This window comes from Sciurus vulgaris, assembly GCF_902686455.1.
Source record: "Sciurus vulgaris genome assembly, chromosome: 7".
In the NCBI taxonomy this organism is placed as follows: domain Eukaryota; kingdom Metazoa; phylum Chordata; class Mammalia; order Rodentia; family Sciuridae; genus Sciurus; species Sciurus vulgaris.
Window position 1 is genome coordinate 127,425,025 of NC_136467.1, and position 17,839 is coordinate 127,442,863.

Sequence of the window (17,839 nt, forward strand, 5' to 3'; positions counted from 1 at the left end):
TGTAAACATTACTGTGGTTTTAGAAGTTCTGTGCTGGAATTGGTGATGGCACAAACTTGGGGGCAGAGAGCGATATATACATATATATTTTAATTCCACGGGTGAATATTGGTAAATTTCTTTTTCCAGTACTGGGGATTGAAGCCAGGGGTGCTTTAACTACTGAACCACATTCCCCAGACTTTTTTAAATTTTATTTTATTTTTTATTTTGGGATGGCCTTGCTAAGTTGCTGAGATAGTCCTCCTGCCTTAGCCTCCCTAGCCACCGGGATTATAGGTATGTACCACTACACCCAGCTCAATATGGGTATTTTTTTTTTTTTTTTTTTTTTTTTTTTTTTAAGAATCATGCTACTACCACCATAAGGAAAATGGAGAAATTAGTTTTCTTTACCTTATTCTTAATTTTATTTACCTGATGCATCTCTGAATTTGATTTCTCCCACCCTAGGCAACCAATGAGATACCTCCCTAACCTTGTTTTTTTGTTTTTGTTTTTTGTTGTTGTTGTTTTGTTTTTGTTTGTTTGTTTGTTTGAGATACGGCCTCACTAAATGTTTTGAGGCCTTGCTCAATTGCTAAGGCTGGGCTCAAACTTGAGATCCTCCTGCCTTAGCCTCTGAAGTCACTGGGATTACAGGCATGTGCCACCCCACCCAGCTAAAATATAAAATTTGTAATTTCCACATCTGTGAATATTTAGTATTGTTTCAAGTCTTATTAGTTTTATCCACTCTAGATGTAGGTATACATTGTCGCTTTAATTCACATTTATTTGATAACTAGTGATGGTAAGTATCTTTTCAGGTACTTGTTAGTGACTTGCATATCTTCTTTCCTAAATGTTTTTTGAATCTTTTTTGCATGAACAGAAGGGTTGTTGTTTCCTTTTTATTGAATTATAAGCATTCTTTAAATCTTCTGGAAAATATATATGTTTTCTAAACTCTTCTCCCTTTTGTGAATTGCATTTTTATTTCCTTAATTGTGTTTATCAAAAGTTAGTTTCTCTTGTGCATGGTGGGACATTCCTGTAATCCCAGCAACTCTGGAGGCTGAGGCAGGAGGATCACAAATTCAAAGCCAGTCTTAGTCAGGCCTTAAGCAACTCAGTGGGACCCTGCCTCTAAATAAAATATTAAAAGCTGGGGATGCGGCTCAGTGGTTAAGGGCCCTTGGGTTCAATCCCCAATACCATTTTTTTTAAAGTTCATTTTTAATCTTGATTAAATACATTTCATCACTTTTTTGTTTTATATTTTATTTAATTTTTTGGTACTGGGTATTGAACTCAGGACTTTTTTTTACTAATGAGCTACATCTCAGTTCCCCCCAACCACCTTTTATCTTTTAAGAAAATAAAATAGAAAGTTTAAAATATAACACAGGTCAGGTGCAGTGGCACACACCTGTAATCTCAGCAGCTCGGGAGGCTGAGGCAGGAGGCTCACAGTTCAATGCCAGCCTCAGTAAAAGCAAGGCGCTAAGCAACTCAGTGAGACCCTGTCTCTAAATAAAATACAATAGGGCTGGGGATGTGGCTCAGTGATTGAGTACTCCCAAGTTCAATCCCTGGTACCCAAAAATGAAAAATAAAAATAAAATAAAACAAGAGCTGGGTGCAATGATCCACACCTGAAATTCTAGCAACTTGGAGGTTGAGACAGGAGGATTCAAGTGAAAAGTCAGCCTGGAAAACTTAGTAAGACCCTGTCTCAAACTTTTAAAAAATGAAAATGGCTTGGGATGTAGTTCAGTGGTAGATTGCCCCCCTGGGTTCAGTCTCTAGTACTGCAAATAATGATAATAGGGATAATAAATAATTTTTGACTAACCTAATTTCACAAAAAATTTCTTATGTTTTTTAGAAAAAGATTCTTAGTAGTTTTAACTTCATTCCTCGTCTTTTCTTTCTTTCTTTTTTTTTTTTTTTTTTTTTTTTTAACCAGGGATTGAGCCCAAGGACACTAAACCACTGAGCCACATCCCAACCCTTTTTATTTTTATTTTGAACAGGGTCTCACCACGTTGCTTATAGCCTCACTAAATTGCTGAGGTTGTCTTTGAACCTGTGATTTTCCTGCCTCAGCCTCCTGAGCTGTAGGATCACAGGTGTACACCACCATGCCTGGCATAAATTATTCTAATTCGTGTGCTGATCTTTAAAAAGAGAAAGGGACTAAGAAGGAAGACTAAAGGAGATGAGGGCTGGGGCTGTAGCTCAGTGGTAGAGCACTATACCTAGTATGCACGGAGGCCCTGGGATCAATCATCAGTACTTAAAAAAAAAGAAAGAAAGAAAAAGAAAAGAAATAAAGGACATGAAAGGAAGTACATGATACATATTGCAATAGGAAGCATTTTAATCACCCCCCGCCCTGGGTCTTAGCTTTTGCATCAGACTAGACGATCTCTAGTGACCTTTGAGACCTCAAACTCTGACACTCTTAAAGCATTTCTGGAGACACTTCCTGATTCATGGACATATGGGATTATCCCTGTCCCTTCCCCATAAGTGGGCACACAGCATATGACAAATTTTCCCTAGTCTTTGAGTCTTAGTGAGGATTGCTAATGCACACAGTAGAGAGAAAGAGAGAAAAGGAAGTCAAAGCCTTCCAGGTGTCCCATTTTGGTACCCCTGAAAAACTCTAAAGGAAGAAGAAATGTATTTGAGAAAATGAAGGAATGAACAGGCTACTCTTCAGGTTCCATGCCTACAGAAAATACCTTCCCTTTGAGTACTACTATTAGTGGGGATTAAAGATGTTCCTAGATGAATCTAAAAACATGATTATTATTTATACCTCCATTTCTAGGAGGAAAAAAAATGTTCCTATACCAGTTCAAAAGTGAACTGTTAGAAAACAAAACTTCAGGGAGTTTGGACTTGTGTGTGAGTGAGTGGCCCTTTTGTCTGTCAGTGCTTTTGCCTTTCTGGGTGGTTATCCTATGGAGAGTAGTAAGGATGGGAGAGCAGTGACTGAGATTGGGGGTCTCTGATGCCCTCATGGCTGTGGCATGCCTGGTGCCTGAGAATGTTTCTGTGCGAGGGCACAGGATGCTTAGCTGCTGTGGCAATGCCCTGCATGAGGAGGCTCTGTGCAAGGGCCCTATCAGCTCTGACCTTGGTCTCAGGTTCCTGGGAATAGAGGAATTCTTTTATTTTTTTTTAATTTATTTTTATTGTAAACAAATGGGATACATGTTGTTTCTGTTTGTACATGGAGTAACAGCATACCACTTACGTAATCATACATTCACATAGGGTAATGAGTTGATTCATTCTGTTATTTTTTCCTTCCCCCACCCCTCCCACCTCTCTTTTCCCTCTATACAGTCCCTCCTTCCTCCATTCTTGCCCCCGCCACGCCCCATGATGTGTCATCATCTGCTTATCTGTGAGATCATTCGTCTTTTGGATTTTTGAGATTGGCTTATCTCACTTATCATGATATTCTCCAATTTCATCCATTTGCCTGCAAATGCCATAATTTTATTATTCTTTATAGCTGCGTAATATTCCATTGAATATATATACCGCAGTTTCTTTATCCATTCATCAATTGAAGGACATCGAGGTTGGTTCCACAGTCTGGCTACTGTGAGTTGAGCAGCTATGAACATTGATGTGGCTGTATCTCTGTAGTATGCTGATTTTAAGTCCTTTGGGTATAGGCTGAGGAGTGGGATAGCTGGGTCAAATGGTAGGTCCATTCCAAGTTTTCTAAGGAATATCCATACTGCTTTCCAGAGTGGCTGCACTAATTTGCAGTCCCACCAGCAATGTATGAGTGTACCTTTTTCCCCACATCCTCTCCAACACCTATTGTTGCTTGTATTCTTGATAATCGCCATTCTAATTGGGGTGAGATGGAATCTTAGGGTAGTTTTGATTTGCATTTCTCTTATTACTGGAGATGTTGAACATTTTTTCATATATCTGTTGATTGCTTGTATATCTTCTTCTGTGAAGTGTCTATTCATCTCGTTAGCCCATTTGTTGATTGGGTTATTTTGTATTCTTCATGTAGAGTTTTTTGAGTTCTTTATATATTCTGTAAATTAGTGCTCTATCAGAAGTATGAGTGGCAAAGATATTCCCCCACTCTGTAGGCTCTCTCCACATTGTTGATAGTTTCCTTAGCTGAGAGAAAGCTTTTTAGTTTGAATCTATCCCAGTTATTGATTCTTGCTTTTATTTCTTGTGCTATGGAAGTCCTGTTAAGGAAGTCTGATCCTAAGCCAACAAGTTGAAGATTTGGACCTCCTTTTTCTTCTATAAGATGCAGGGTCTCTGGTCTGATTTCAAGGTCCTTGATCCATTGTGAGTTGATTTTTGTGCAGGGTGAGAGATAGGGGTTTAGTTTCATTCTGTTGCATATGGATTTCCAGTTTTCCCAGCACCATTTGTTGAAGAGGCTATCTTTTCTCCATTGCATACTTTTGGCCCCTTTGTCCAGTATAAGAAAATTGTATTTATTTGGGTTTGTGTCCGTGTCCTCTATTCTGTGCCATTGATCTACCTGTCTATTTTGGTGCCAATACCATGCCGTTTTTGTTACTATTGCTTTGTAGTATAGTTGAAGTTCTGGTATTGCAATACCCCCTGTTTCATTCTTCCTGCTAAGGATTGCTTTAGCTATTCTGGGTTTCTTATTCTTCCAGATGAATTTCATGATTGCTTGCTCTATTTCTGTGAGGTACGTCATTGGGATTTTAATTGGAATTGCATTGAATCTGTATAGCACTTTTGGTAGTATGGCCATTTTGACAATATTAATTCTGCCTATCTAAGAACATGGGAGATCTTTCCATCTTCTAAGTTCTTCCTCAGTTTCTTTCTTCAATGTTTTGTAGTTTTCATTGTAGAGATCTTTTACCTCTTTGGTTAGATTGATTCCCAAGTATTTTATTTTTTTTGAGGCTATTGCAAATGGAGTTGTTTTCCTCATTTCCTTTTCAGCTGTTTCATCGCATGCATATAAAAATGCTTTAGATTTATGTGTGTTGATTTTATAGCCTGCTAGTTTGCTGAATTCATTGATGAGGTCTAGAAGTTTTCTGGAGGAGGTTTTTGGATCCTCTAAATATAGAATCATGTCATCAGCAAATAGTGACAGCTTAAGTTCCTCTTTTCCTATTCATATCCCTTTAATTTCTTTGGCCTGCCCAATTGCTCTGGTGAGAGTTTCGAAGACCATGTTGAATAGAAGTGGTGAAAGAGGACATCCCTGTCTTGTTCCCGTTTTTAAAGGGAATAGTTTCAGTTTTTCTCCATTAAGAATGATGTTGACCATGGGCTTAGCATAAATAGCCTTAACAATGTTCAGGTATGTTTCTACTATCCCTATTTTTTCTAGTGTTTTGAGCATGAAGGGGTGTTGTATTTTGTCAAACGCTTTTTCTGCGTCAATTGAAATAACCGTATGATTCTTATCCTTAAGTCTATTGACATGATGGATTACGTTGATTGATTTACGGATGTTAAACCATCCTTGCATTCCAGGAATGAACCCCACTTGATCGTGGTGCACAATTTTCTTAATATGTTTTTGGATACGGTTTGCCAATATTTTGTTAAGGATCTTTGCATCTATATTCATCAAGGATATTGGTCTAAAATTTTCTTTCCTTGATGTGTCTTTTCCTGGTTTGGGTATGAGGGTGATATTAGCTTCATAGAATGAGTTCAGTAGGGTACCCTCCTTTTCTATTTCCTGGAATACTTTGAGAAGTATTGGAATGAGTTCTTCTTTGAAGGTCTTGTAGAACTCGGCTGAGAATCCCTCTGGTCCTGAGCTTTTCTTAGATGGTAGATTTTTAATGGTTTCTTCTATTTCATTGCTTGATATTGATCTGTTTAAATCGTGTATGTCCTCCTGGTTCAGTTTGGGAAGAGCATATGTCTCTAGAAATTTGTCAATATCTTCGGTAGTTTCTATTTTGTTGGAATACAGATTTTCAAAGTAGTTTCTCATTATGTTCTGTATCTCAATGGTGTCTGTCGTGATATTTCCTTTTTCATCATGAATTTTAGTAATTTGAGTTTTCTCTCTCCTTCTCTTTGTTAGTGTGGCTAAGGGTTTGTCTATTTTGTTTACTTTCTCAAAGAACCAACTTTTTGTTTTGTCAATTTTTTGAATAGTTTCTTTTGTTTCAATTTCATTGATTTCAGCTCTGATTTTAATTATTTCCTGTCTTCTACTACTTTTGCTGTTATTCTGTTCTTCTTTTTCTAGGGCTTTGAGCTGTAATGTTAGGTCATTTAATTGTTGACTTTTCATTCTTTTCTGGAATGCACTCCATGCAATGAATTTTCCTCTTAGTACCACTTTCATAGTGTCCCAGAGATTTTGATATGTTGTATCGTCGTTCTCATTGACCTCTAAGACTTTTTTTATCTCCTCCCTGATGTTTTTTGTTATCCATGTTTCATTCAATAGCATAGTATTGAGTCTCCAGGTGTTGGGGTAATTTCTGTTTTTTATTTTGTCACTGATTTCTACTCTCAGTCCATTATGATCTGATAGAACACAAGGCAGTATCTCTATTTTTTTGCATTTCCTAAGGGCTGCTTTATGGCATAACATATAGTCTATTTTCAAAAAGGTTCCATGTGCTGCTAAGAAGAAAGTGAATTCACTCGTTGATGGATGGAATATTCTATAGATGGCTATTAAGTCTAGGTTATAGATTGTGTTATTGAGTTCTATGGTTTCTTTGGTTTTTGTTTGGAAGATCTATCTAGTGGTGACAGTGGTGCATTAAAGTCACCCAGAATTATTGTGTTGTGGTCTATGTGATTCCTGAAATTGAGAAGGATTTGTTTGATGTACAGGGATGCACCATTGTTTGGGGCATAAATATTTACTATCGTTATGTCTTCCTGATTTATGGTTCCCTTAAGCAGTATGAAATGTCCTTCTTTATCCCTTCTGACTAACTTTGGCTTGAAGTCCATTTTATCTGATATAAGGATGGAAACCCCCGCTTTTTTACTGAGTCTATGTGCATGGTAGATTTTTTCCCATCCTTTCACCGTTAGTCTGTGGATGTCTTTTTCTATGAGATGAGTCTCTCGCAGGCAGCATACTGTTGGGTCTTTCTTTTTACTCCATTCTGCCAGTCTATGTCTTTTGATTGATGAGTTTAGGCCATTAATGTTCAGGGTTATTATTGAGATATGATTTGTATTCCCAGTCATTTGGCTTATTTTTTGTTTTTAAGTTGGCTTGGTTTCTCCTTTGAGTGGTTTTTCTCTAACCACTCCCTTTGCTGACCTCCATTGTTGTTTTTCATTTCCTCCTCATGGAATATTTTGTTGAGAACATTCTGTAGTGCAGGCTTTCTATTTGTAAATTCTTTTAACTTTTGTTTACCATGGAAGGATTTTATTTCATCTTCAATTCTGAAGGTTAGTTTTGCTGGGTATAGGATTCTTGGTTGGCAACCATGTTCTTTCAGAGCTTCAAGTATGTTGTTCCAGGCCCTTCTAGCTTTTAGAGTCTGGGTTGGGAAGTTGGCTGCTATCTGTATTGGTCTCCCCCTATATGTAATCTGATGCTTTTCTCTTGCGGCCTTCAAAATCCTATCTTTATTTTGAATGTTAGGCATTTTCATTATAATGTGCCTTGGTGTGGATCTGTTGTGATTCTGTGCATTTGGTGTTCTGTAAGCCTCTTGTATTTGATTTTCCATTTCATTCTTCAAGTTTGGGAAATTTTCTGATATTATTTCATTGAATAGGTTGTTCATTCCTTTGGTTTGTATCTCTGTGCCTTTCTCAATCCCAATAATTCTTAAATTTGGTCTTTTCATGATGTCCCATAGTTCTTGGAGATTCTGTTCATGTTTTCTTACCATCTTCTCTGTTTGGTCAACTTTATTTTCAAGATTAAATATTTTGTCTTCATTGTCTGAGGTTCCATCTTCCAAGTGGTCTAGTCTGTTGGTGATGCTTTCCATTGAGTTTTTTAATTGGTTTACTGTTTCCTTCATTTCAAGGATTTCTGTTTTTTTGTTTTTTTTGTTTTTTTTTTTTTTTTTTTTGAGAATCTCTATCTCTTTGTTGAAATGATCTTTTGCTTCCTGCAGTTGCTTTTTCAGCTTATTGGTTTTATCATTCATTGCCTAGATTTGCTCTTTTATCTCATCCTTTGCTTCGTGAATCTTTTTTTTTTTTTTTTTTTTTTTTTGGCGGTACTGGGGATGGAACTCAGGGCCTTGTTCTTGTGAGGCAAGCACTTTTACCAGCTGAGCTATCTTCCCAGCCTGCAAATCATCTTAATCATGTATAATCTGAAGTCCTTTTCTGACATTTCTTCTAACATACTGTCATTGGATTCTATTAACATAGAATCTAGATTTGTTTGGATCATTTTCTTCCCTTGTTTTTTCATGTTGTTCATGTATTTTCTCCTCTAGCAGTGCAAGTCTGGGGTATTGCAGATTTCCCCCTATAGACTTATAGTGGCCCTATAGGTTTCCAAAACCCTTTCTTTAAGGGGAGATCAATATTAGCAGTGCCCAATTCAGACACTATGCAATCCTAGACCAAATAGCCCCTATGAGGACAATAACAAAATTGTCATAATAAACTGAATGAGTTCAAATATTATCTTCAGTAAAACAAACAGATTTGCAATAAGGTCTGCAGTTTCTAATGGAGGACAAAGAGGATGCAGAGGGATGTAGAATGTGGCTGTTCATGGGATAAGAAAAGACTATACAGAAGTTCTAGATAATAGAAAGGGTGAGAGTGTAATCAGAAGAAATTGGATATTAGCATGCAAAAAAGGGAGAAAAAGACTCTGAGGAAACAGGTAAACAAAAGGAAAAAAAGCAAGAAAAGTAAAGTAATAAAAACTTAAATGTTTTCAATAAGGAGAAAAAGGAAAATCTACAGTATAACAGTCAAACAGTAATGAAACCTCCCAGAGTTCAGTAGCCTGATGCATGAGAAGTACCTGCCAATGAGCTTCAAGCCTCCAGTAGGCATCAGGATGGGTTTTGCCCCACCTAAAGATCAGAGCTACGGCTTCCAGGATTATCCAAGACGGCTGCTCTGGCTTCGAAATGTGTTGGCAAATGGGGAGCTGCAGCTCAGGGTGTGGCCATGGTCAGCAGGAGGCCCTGGAGGCAGCATGCAGTTGGTCAGGCAGGGGTCCTGGAGGTCGGGTGTGTTTGGTGTGGTTGTGGGAACCTGGAGGCCAGGTGCAATCAGTCGGTCTGGGGTCTCGGTGATAGGGCACAGTCAGTTGGTCTGGGGGTCCTGGCGGCAGGGAGCAGTCAGTCGATGTGAAGGCCCCAGAAGCAGGGAGTGATTGGTTGGGCTGAGGGCTCCTGGAGATGGGGCTCAGTCAGTCTGGCCAGGGGTCCTACAGGGCCTGGCTTTTGTCTCAAAATGGCAGCAGCCACATGTAATCAAACCTGCAGGTACTGTGACAGTGAACTTTCAGGCAACAGCAGGCAGCTGGTGCTCCACTGGCGTTCGTTGATCAGTTTGCTGACTGTTGTCGGAGGATCGGGAGGTGAATCTCGTGTGTTGGGTGATGGATAGGTGTAAGGCAGGCAATGGATAGGCGAGAGGCAGGCAAATGGCAGATGATAGGTGCCAAGAAACAGATATCCTCTGCTTGAAACCGGAGTTATGGAGCGGCAAGGAATGCAGCCTCCCTCTAATCCACCATCTTTGATCACCTGAGGAATTCTTACATTAGACAAGCATAATGTTTCACCAGCTCCGCTTTACAGAAACTTTTAACAGTGGACTTTCTTGAGAGCTACACAAAGCTCCTAACACTGAATTTTGCAACTGTAGATGGCAACTGCAGAAAAGCTACAAAGATGTTCTAGTTTCTATAACTTTCCTGAATACAAAGAATAATGCTTGCATAGTCTTTAACCTGATGAGACATATATAAATAAATATTGCTGGTGTAACTCTTTAGATCTGCTTCTCCATCAGAGAGTAGCACTCCATCTGATTTCACCTTAATCTTCAAAATATGTGTTTGTGAGTCTTTATTTTTCTAATCCCCCTTTGCCCCTTACTGGAACCTCGAGGGCACTGGTAGTGGCACAATCCAGAGGGAGAAGGTGAGTGGCAGTGCCTCAGGGACGCATATGAAGGAGATGGTGTTGTGCCCAGCGGCCCGAGACCCCACAAAGACCACCAGAGACCATGATCAATGCAAGCACAAAGAGTCTTTTATTAGCAAGCTCGAGCCTGGTCCTCCGCGCACTCGGTAACCCATGACGCTAAGAGGCCCCGAACCCTTGTTTAGCAGGGTTTTTATAATGAAAGGCAAGCAGTTTTACAGTGTTCTTTTTAATTGGTTAACATATAAAATTGTATACAAAGCATGTTATTTTAAGTTCTCGGTCACCCTGACCTCCAAGAGGAGGGTTGTTATTATCTTTAAGTTTGCTTTTGTGCCAGCAAATTTGTTTTTGGATCAGCCACCTGGCCTTTACACATAAAATAAGAGACGAAAATTCTTTGCAGCTTTTATGAGGGGTTGAGGGTAGTTTGGGAAGAGCCTCGTATTTACACAGGTGCGGGCTCTATCTTTACATTCCCCTCTTTCCAAGAACATTTAGAGAGCCAATCTTGGGTCTCTATAGTTTTAACCCTTGCTACTTCACGGGCTGATATTGGGCCCTTAGCACCATTAGCTGCACTGTATTTATTCTATCTTTAACAAAAGCAATTAACTTATTGATTATACAAGGTCCTATAGTTAAAGCTAGTAACAACAATATTAGGGGTCCCACTATAGCGGACACCAGAGTAGTTAACCAAGGGGAAAAATTGAACCAGGATTCAAACCAGCTCTGACTAGCTTCCCATTCTTTCTTTCTGTTTGTTAGTCCTTCTCTGACTTTTGCCATATTATCCTTGATTATCCCAGAGTGATCTATATAAAAACAATATTCTTCTCCTAGGGCAACACATAAGCCTCCTTGTTGTAAAAATATTAAGTCCAAACCTCTTCTATTTTGTAAGAACACTTCAGCTAGGGAAGTTAAAGATTGTTCTAAATGAGAGATTGAATCTTCTAAATGCTCATGTCCGCATCTATTGCTGCTCTTAGATTGGAATAATGTTGGCTCTGAGTGACTAAGGATGCTACTCCAGTTCCTAACCCTCCCAAGCTAGCCCCCAGCAGCAAACTAAGAGTTAGAGAAGAAATAGGCTCCCGTTTTTGTTGAATGGGGTTCTGTTTCATGCCCCATCCTTGTTCAATCATAGTCATAAAACTCTGGTGCCCATGGTAAATTAGCCACAGAACCAATCTGACTAGAACACAGTAATCCTTTGACTGTTTTAACACACTCCAGTGGACACTGGGCGTGAGTCCAGAGGAGCAAGCCCACCGGGAATCATTGTGGGGTATTATAAAAGAGTTTTCTGCCTCAGGTTGGATTCCCCATGTCGAGTGACAGAGGGACCGGCTGGCATGGGGCACTGTTCCTAAACAGAGCCCTTGCCCTGACACTTGCTCTAGGGTTAGGGACTGTTTAGATTGCCAACGGCAATCCTGGAGCTTGGTGGAGATACTAACATGCGCTTATACTGCTACTCCCTCATAATATGGGGGAACAGTATCATTGCAGAGCCAGCAGGACCTAGTCAAATTAGGGTAGGTGGCATTGAGCACCAGGAAGGACCAAGACAAAAGACTCAGAAGGGGATGAGCTTCTGTTTGAATTGGATCTACAATCGACCGTTCATGGGGTTGTTTAGTCCTTAAGTAGGGGGCACTTAAGGAGTGGGTGGTCGGTTGTTGCGTATTTGGGAAGCTAGTAACTGATTTAATAATTTTTGGACCTCGGGTAGGGGGGATGACCAGAATTCTTTGGGCTGCAGGGCGTAAAATTTGGTTAGGCCCTAATTGCTGGGTGAAAAGCTTTATAATCATCTGAACAGCGAACACAACCCCTAAATCAGGTCTCTCAGCATAGAGGCATAACCCCCATGATCGGGTTCTTATCCATCGTCTATCCCGCTTTCCCTTATTGGTGAAGGTGATTAAGAGGGGGTTACAATTATTGTTACATGAAGCTTTTTTTACCTCGCTTGACTTCAATTAAATCACGAGAGGCTTTTATCCAATAATCCTGCCCTGTAGTTTCACATCCCCATTTAGCACAGAAATAAGATTCTTCCCCTCCACATTCTTTCTGGTGAGAATAACCAGGACACACATAGAAGGGGGGACGCTGAAGTTCCTCCCTCCCACGAGTATAAGCACAGTTAAATTTCCTTGTTCTCCCAGTAACTGTATCTGAAAGGGCCTGTTTACTTAGGTGTAATTCTTCATTAACACTAATAGTGACTGTTCCCACAGAAAAAGCCCCATTTGCTAAAATGCAAAGGTCTACTTGCAGTTCAGGCCACCATGTCCATAAAGGGTGGTATTCAGTCACAGTCAGGCTGGGAACTCTTGCCCCCGGGTTGGTTACTTCCCAGGTGATTTCATAAGGATGATGTGGGCTGAGGTTGGTGGCTTCAAAAACTGGAGCTACGGCTGCGGTTGTGGCCAGGGCAAAATAACGGAGCAAAAGTAAGAACATAGTCACAGTCTGTGGCGGCAAAGCTTGATCTTTAGAGGGTTGTCTTTGGACCTGTCCACTATCCACGTAGAGTCGTCTAGGGCAGGAAGCACAATGTCGGAAAGGGGTTCAGTCGGCTTGACGTGGGTGTGATGAATCCAGGAGGCGACGCCGTCGACTTTGAGAGCGGTGGGTGTAGTCAAAATGACCATGTAGGGGCCCTTCCACTGAGGTTCCAGGTTACTCTGTCGGTGTCACTTCACTAGGCCCCAATCACCCGGGTGGAAGTTGTGAGGAACAGGAGGCGGGCCTGACTCGTACAGGCCTCTGAGCCTTGGCCAAACTTCTCTGTGGGCTCTCTGCAGGACCTGGAGGGAAAATAAAAGTTCAAAATCATCTACATTTTCTTCTTTTAGGAGCCGCTCAGTCAGATCAAGGAGTATTGGAGGTGGGGTCCCAAACATGATTTCATAAGGGGTGAGTCCCATCTTGTAGAGAGAATTACACACCAGATATAGGGCATAGGGAAGGAGAGCCACCCAGTTACTGCCAGTCTCCATGGTTAATTTAGTCAAGGTCTCTTTTAAAGTTCTGTTCATTCTTTCTACCTATCCTGAGCTTTGGGATCGATAAGCACAATGTAGTTTCCAATTTACCCCAAGTACTGAAGCCAGCCCCTGACTTACCTGTGAAGTAAACACTGGCCCGTTGTCCGACCCTATCATTATGGGAAATCCATACGTTGGCAAGAGGTCTTCTAAAATCTTTTTAGCCACTATTTGTGCCATTTCTCGCTTGGTGGGAAACGCTTCAACCCATCCTGAAAAAGTATCTACAAAGACTAATAGATATTTATACCCATACTTTCCAGGTTTTACTTCAGTGAAATCAACTTCCCAATATGCCCCTGGCCTATCTCCCCTTAATCTATTTCCTGATTCCCACTTACTATATCCTGCATTTGTTAACTTACAAACCCTGCAACTTTTGACAATCTGTTCTATCTTATTTTGCACACCTTTAATTCTAATTCCTGCTTGCTGCATCAAGTCCTGTAATTTTCTTGTCCCCACGTGGGTGGTCTGGTGGAGCCTGCGCAACACTTTCTGTCCCATCAGTTCTGGAAGTATTATCCGGCTTTCAGAGTCTTTCCACCATCCGTCTAAGCATTGGGCTAGTGGCTGCTGGCGAATCCATGATAAGTCCTCTTCCGTGTAGTTTGGGTCTTTTGGAAGGGTTCGTGGGACAGAGTCTGGGAGTTGAGCAACCGTAATCAAGTCTCTCTGGAGGGCTATTTCTCGTGCCATCTTATCTGCTAAACAGTTGCCCCTAGATACTGGATCAGTTGGGTTTTGATGCCCAGGGCAGTGTACGATAGCCAATTTCTTGGGTAACCAGAGGGCATCTATCAGGGACACAATTTCTTCCTTGTTTTTAATAGATTTCCCTTCTGCAGTTAGCATTCCCCTTTCCCTATAAATAGCCCCATGAATGTGGGCAGTTGCAAAGGCATAACGGCTGTCCGTGTATACAGTCAATTTTTTGCCTTCTCCCATCGTTAGAGCCTTAGTCATGGCTATCAGTTCTGCCTTCTGGGCAGAGGTGCCTATTGGTAGGGGCTCAGCCCAAATCACCTCTGTCTCAGTTACTACTGCTGTGCCCGCATACCTTTGACCCTGATGTAAAAAGCTGCTCCAATCCGTGAACCATACTGCATCTGCATTGAGCAGCGGATGATCTTGCAGGTCTTCTCTAAGCCCATGAACCTGGGCTAGGACTTCTGAGCAGTCATGTACGGGTGTGTCCAGGTCAGGGTCAGGCAGCAGCGTAGCAGGATTGAGAGCTGAGGGTGCCTGAAAAATAATCCTGGGAGGGTTAAGCAATAGGCTCTGATAATGTGTGAGCCGAGCATTACTGAGCCATCGATCTGGAGGTTGTCTCAGGATTCCCTCAATCGCATGTGGAGTGATCACATGTAATTCTTGTCCCATAGTCAATTTATCAGCATCTTTTACCATTACAGCTGTGGCAGCAATCATTCGTAGGCATGGGGGCCATCCTGCAGCCACCGGATCCAGTTTTTTTGACAGGTATGCTACTGGTCTCCTCCAGGGGCCTAGGTATTGAGTCAAGACTCCTTTTGCTATCCATTTACTTTCATCTATATAGAGAAAGAACGGTTTAACGACATCGGGAAGTCCCAGGGCTGGGGCTGACAAGAGGGCATCCTTGATTTGTTGAAATGCTTTATCTGCTTCTATTATCCAATTAAAGGGCTGCTTGTCTTTTGTGGCCTCATACAGTGGTTTGGCTAGTTCCTCAAACCCTGGAATCCATAGTTGACAGAAGCCAGCCAACCCAAGGAATTCCCTTACTTGGCGTGGAGACTGGGGCTTTGGGATTCTTAGAACAGTCTCTTTTCGGGCTTGAGTTAACCATCGTTTACCTCCCTTTAGGAGATAGCCCAAGTATGTTACCTCAGGTCTGCAGATTTGGGCCTTCTTTGCTGACGCCCGATATCCCAGGTTGCCCAGTGTCTGGAGTAAATTTTCTGTTCCTTGGATACATTCATCCCAGTTTTCAGCAGCTATAAGGAGATCATCTACATATTGTAACAAGGTTAGATTGGGATGATTTTGCCTAAACTCACCCAAGTACTCATGTAGAGCTTCGTCAAACAAGGTGGGAGAATTTTTGAATCCCTGCAGCAATCTTGTCCTGGTAAGTTGTCCCTTATCGATGTTCGTCCATTCAAAGGCAAATAGCTCTTGGCTCTTTGGAGCTAGAGGCAAGCTCAAAAAGGCATCTTTTAAATCCAGCACCGGTATACCATTGTCTGTAAGGAGAAAGCGCACTCAGAAGTGTATACGGATTAGGCACAGTAGGGTGTATGTCCGCCACCCTTTTGTTTACCTCTCTTAGGTCCAGTACTGGGCGGTACTTGTTTGAGTTGGGCTTCTGTATTGGAAGCAGGGGGGTGTTCCATGCCAACAGGCAAGGTCGTAGTACCCCTTGGTTCAGCAGTTGCCTGATGTGGGGGGTTATTCCTGTTCGAGCCTCCCTGGTCATGGGGTATTGTTTAACCCTAATGGGGTCAGCTCCTGGTTTTGTTTCTATATAGAGGGCAGGCCGATGTTTAGCTAACCCAATTCCCCCAGTCTCTGCCCAAGCATCTGGGAACCGCTGTACCCAGTCTTCAATGTTTTTATCAGGGGATTGCGGCTGCTGGTGTAGCCGATATTCATCCTCTAAAGTAAGAGTTAGCATAGGTAACAATTTTCCTTGTCCATCTGTTACCTGGGCGCCTTCGGGGTGAAAATGAATTTGGGCCCTGATTTTGGTTAATAAATCTCTTCCCAACAGGGGATAGGGGCTGTCGGGTATGACTAAGAACGAGTGGGACACTTTTCCCGTTCCCAAGTCTATTGTTCTTTTGGTCGTCCAAGGGCACTTTTTAATCCCCGTAGCCCCTTGCACCCATGAGGTGCTTGTTGAAATCTTTCCTTGAGGGTCAGTCAAAGCTGAATATTGAGCTCCTGTATTCACCAAAAATTGCACTGAAGTCCCTTCCACTTTCAGAGTTACCCTAGGTTCGGGGAGGGATTCCGAACCCCGTCGCCCCTAATCGTGCATTTCATCTTGGGTGACCAGGACCGATAGTCTCCTAGTCATCCATTTACCATCTCTAGATCTATAGTTTCTTTTTTTAGGGCATTCTTTAGCCCAATGACCTTCCTCCTTACAGTAGGCACACTGATTCTGACCCAGATCATGTGCCCTGGAGTTCCCAGGTGGTGGTCGACTGCTCGGGAGTCTGTTTCTTTCTTTTTCTGTCATTCCGCCCTGCACTGCTACTGCTAATGCTTTAGTCATTTCCCTAGTAGCCCTAAGCTGTTTTTCTTCTGGTGCATCTCTGTTATTCAATACCCACTGGGCTATTCTCATTAAGTCTTGAATACTTTTCCCTTCTAAATCTTCTATTCTCTGTAACTTATGCCTTATATCCGGTGCTGCCTGGTTAACAAAGCTCATTATTATTGCTGCCTGATTCTCAGGTGACTCTGGATCCATAGGAGTGTACTGTCTAAATGCCTCCATTAATCTTTCTAAATAAGCTGAGGGTGATTCCTGCCTTTCTTGCATGACTGAATACACCTTGGTCAAATTAGTGGGCTTGTGAGCTGCTGCCCGGAGACCCCCCATTAGAGTCTGGCGATAAACCCAGAGCCTCTCCCTACCTTCAGCCATATTGTAGTCTCATTCATCTTGTGGAGGCCTGGACAAGGGGAAAGAAGCATTAATTAAGTCAGGGTTTACAGTGGGTTGTCTGTAGTCCCCTGGGACCAACTTTCTGACTTCCATCTGGATTCTTTCACACTCCTCGGTTGTGAACAGGATCCGGAGTAACTGCTGACTGTCATCCCAAGTAGGCTGGTGAGTAAACACGACACTATCTAAAAGGGAAATCAAGTCTTTAGGATTGTCGGAAAACGTAGCATTTTGATTTTTCCAATCATATAAATCGCTTGTAGAGAAGGGCCAATATTGAAACCGGGGATTGCCAGCGTTGTCTGGCGGTCCAGTTTCTCCGAGCAGCAGAGCGATTGTAGAATCTGGAGCTTCTGGTTGGGAGGGGCAGGCTGCCCGCTAAACTCGGCCTCGCGTTCTCCTTGCCGGCCCTCCTGTGCCAGTTCTTTCTTCTTCATTTCCGGCTGTGGCAGCTTCTCTTTCTTCTGCAGCCTCCTGTCCTGGGTCCTGAGGAGGAATAGGGGCTTGCATATAAGGAGGAAGGTTAAAGAAAAGGGGGTCTGGATCTTCCTCTGGGAGAAGAAGATGAGGAGCAGTGGGCTTTTCTGACAGAAATAAGTCTAACTTCTTTAGGGCAAGCATTTTAGTTGTGGGGGAGGGCAGTGGCGGTAGGAAGGGAGAAAGCCAGGTTGGAGGGTCACTGTCTACTAAGCTTTCCCAGGTTAAAATATATGGAATGTGATCTGGGTAGCCAATTTTCCCTGATTGGAAGATTTTATCTTTGACCTTTCGGATGTTTGGAAGTTTGAAGGTTCCCTCTGGGGGCCATCCCACTTGGAAGGTGGGCCAATCCAACCTGCAAAAAGTTATAAGTTTTCTTTTATTGATTTCAACTGACAAATTACGTGCTCTGGCTGACCACTATGGCCAAAGGGGTACTTTGAGTTTGGCCCATCTCTACAGCAACTAGATATCCAACTATCGAGAGGAGGAGACATGTAAAGGTTAGATAAAAAAGAAATTGGACC

General features: G+C 41.9%; 1 protein-coding gene across 1 annotated transcript; it reads right to left on the minus strand.

The window, feature by feature from the left end:
• Positions 1–13,106: 13,106 nt before the first annotated feature.
• Positions 13,107–15,276, minus strand: LOC306666650 (uncharacterized protein). The gene is made up of 2 exons (XM_079148863.1): positions 15,214–15,276; positions 13,107–14,416 (listed from the first exon to the last, which is right to left on the minus strand). The coding sequence occupies exons 1-2, from the start codon at positions 15,223–15,225 to the stop codon at positions 13,172–13,174; spliced, it is 1,257 nt and encodes a 418-aa protein (XP_079004989.1). The 5' UTR covers positions 15,226–15,276; the 3' UTR covers positions 13,107–13,171.
• Between the last annotated feature and the right edge of the window lie 2,563 nt (positions 15,277–17,839).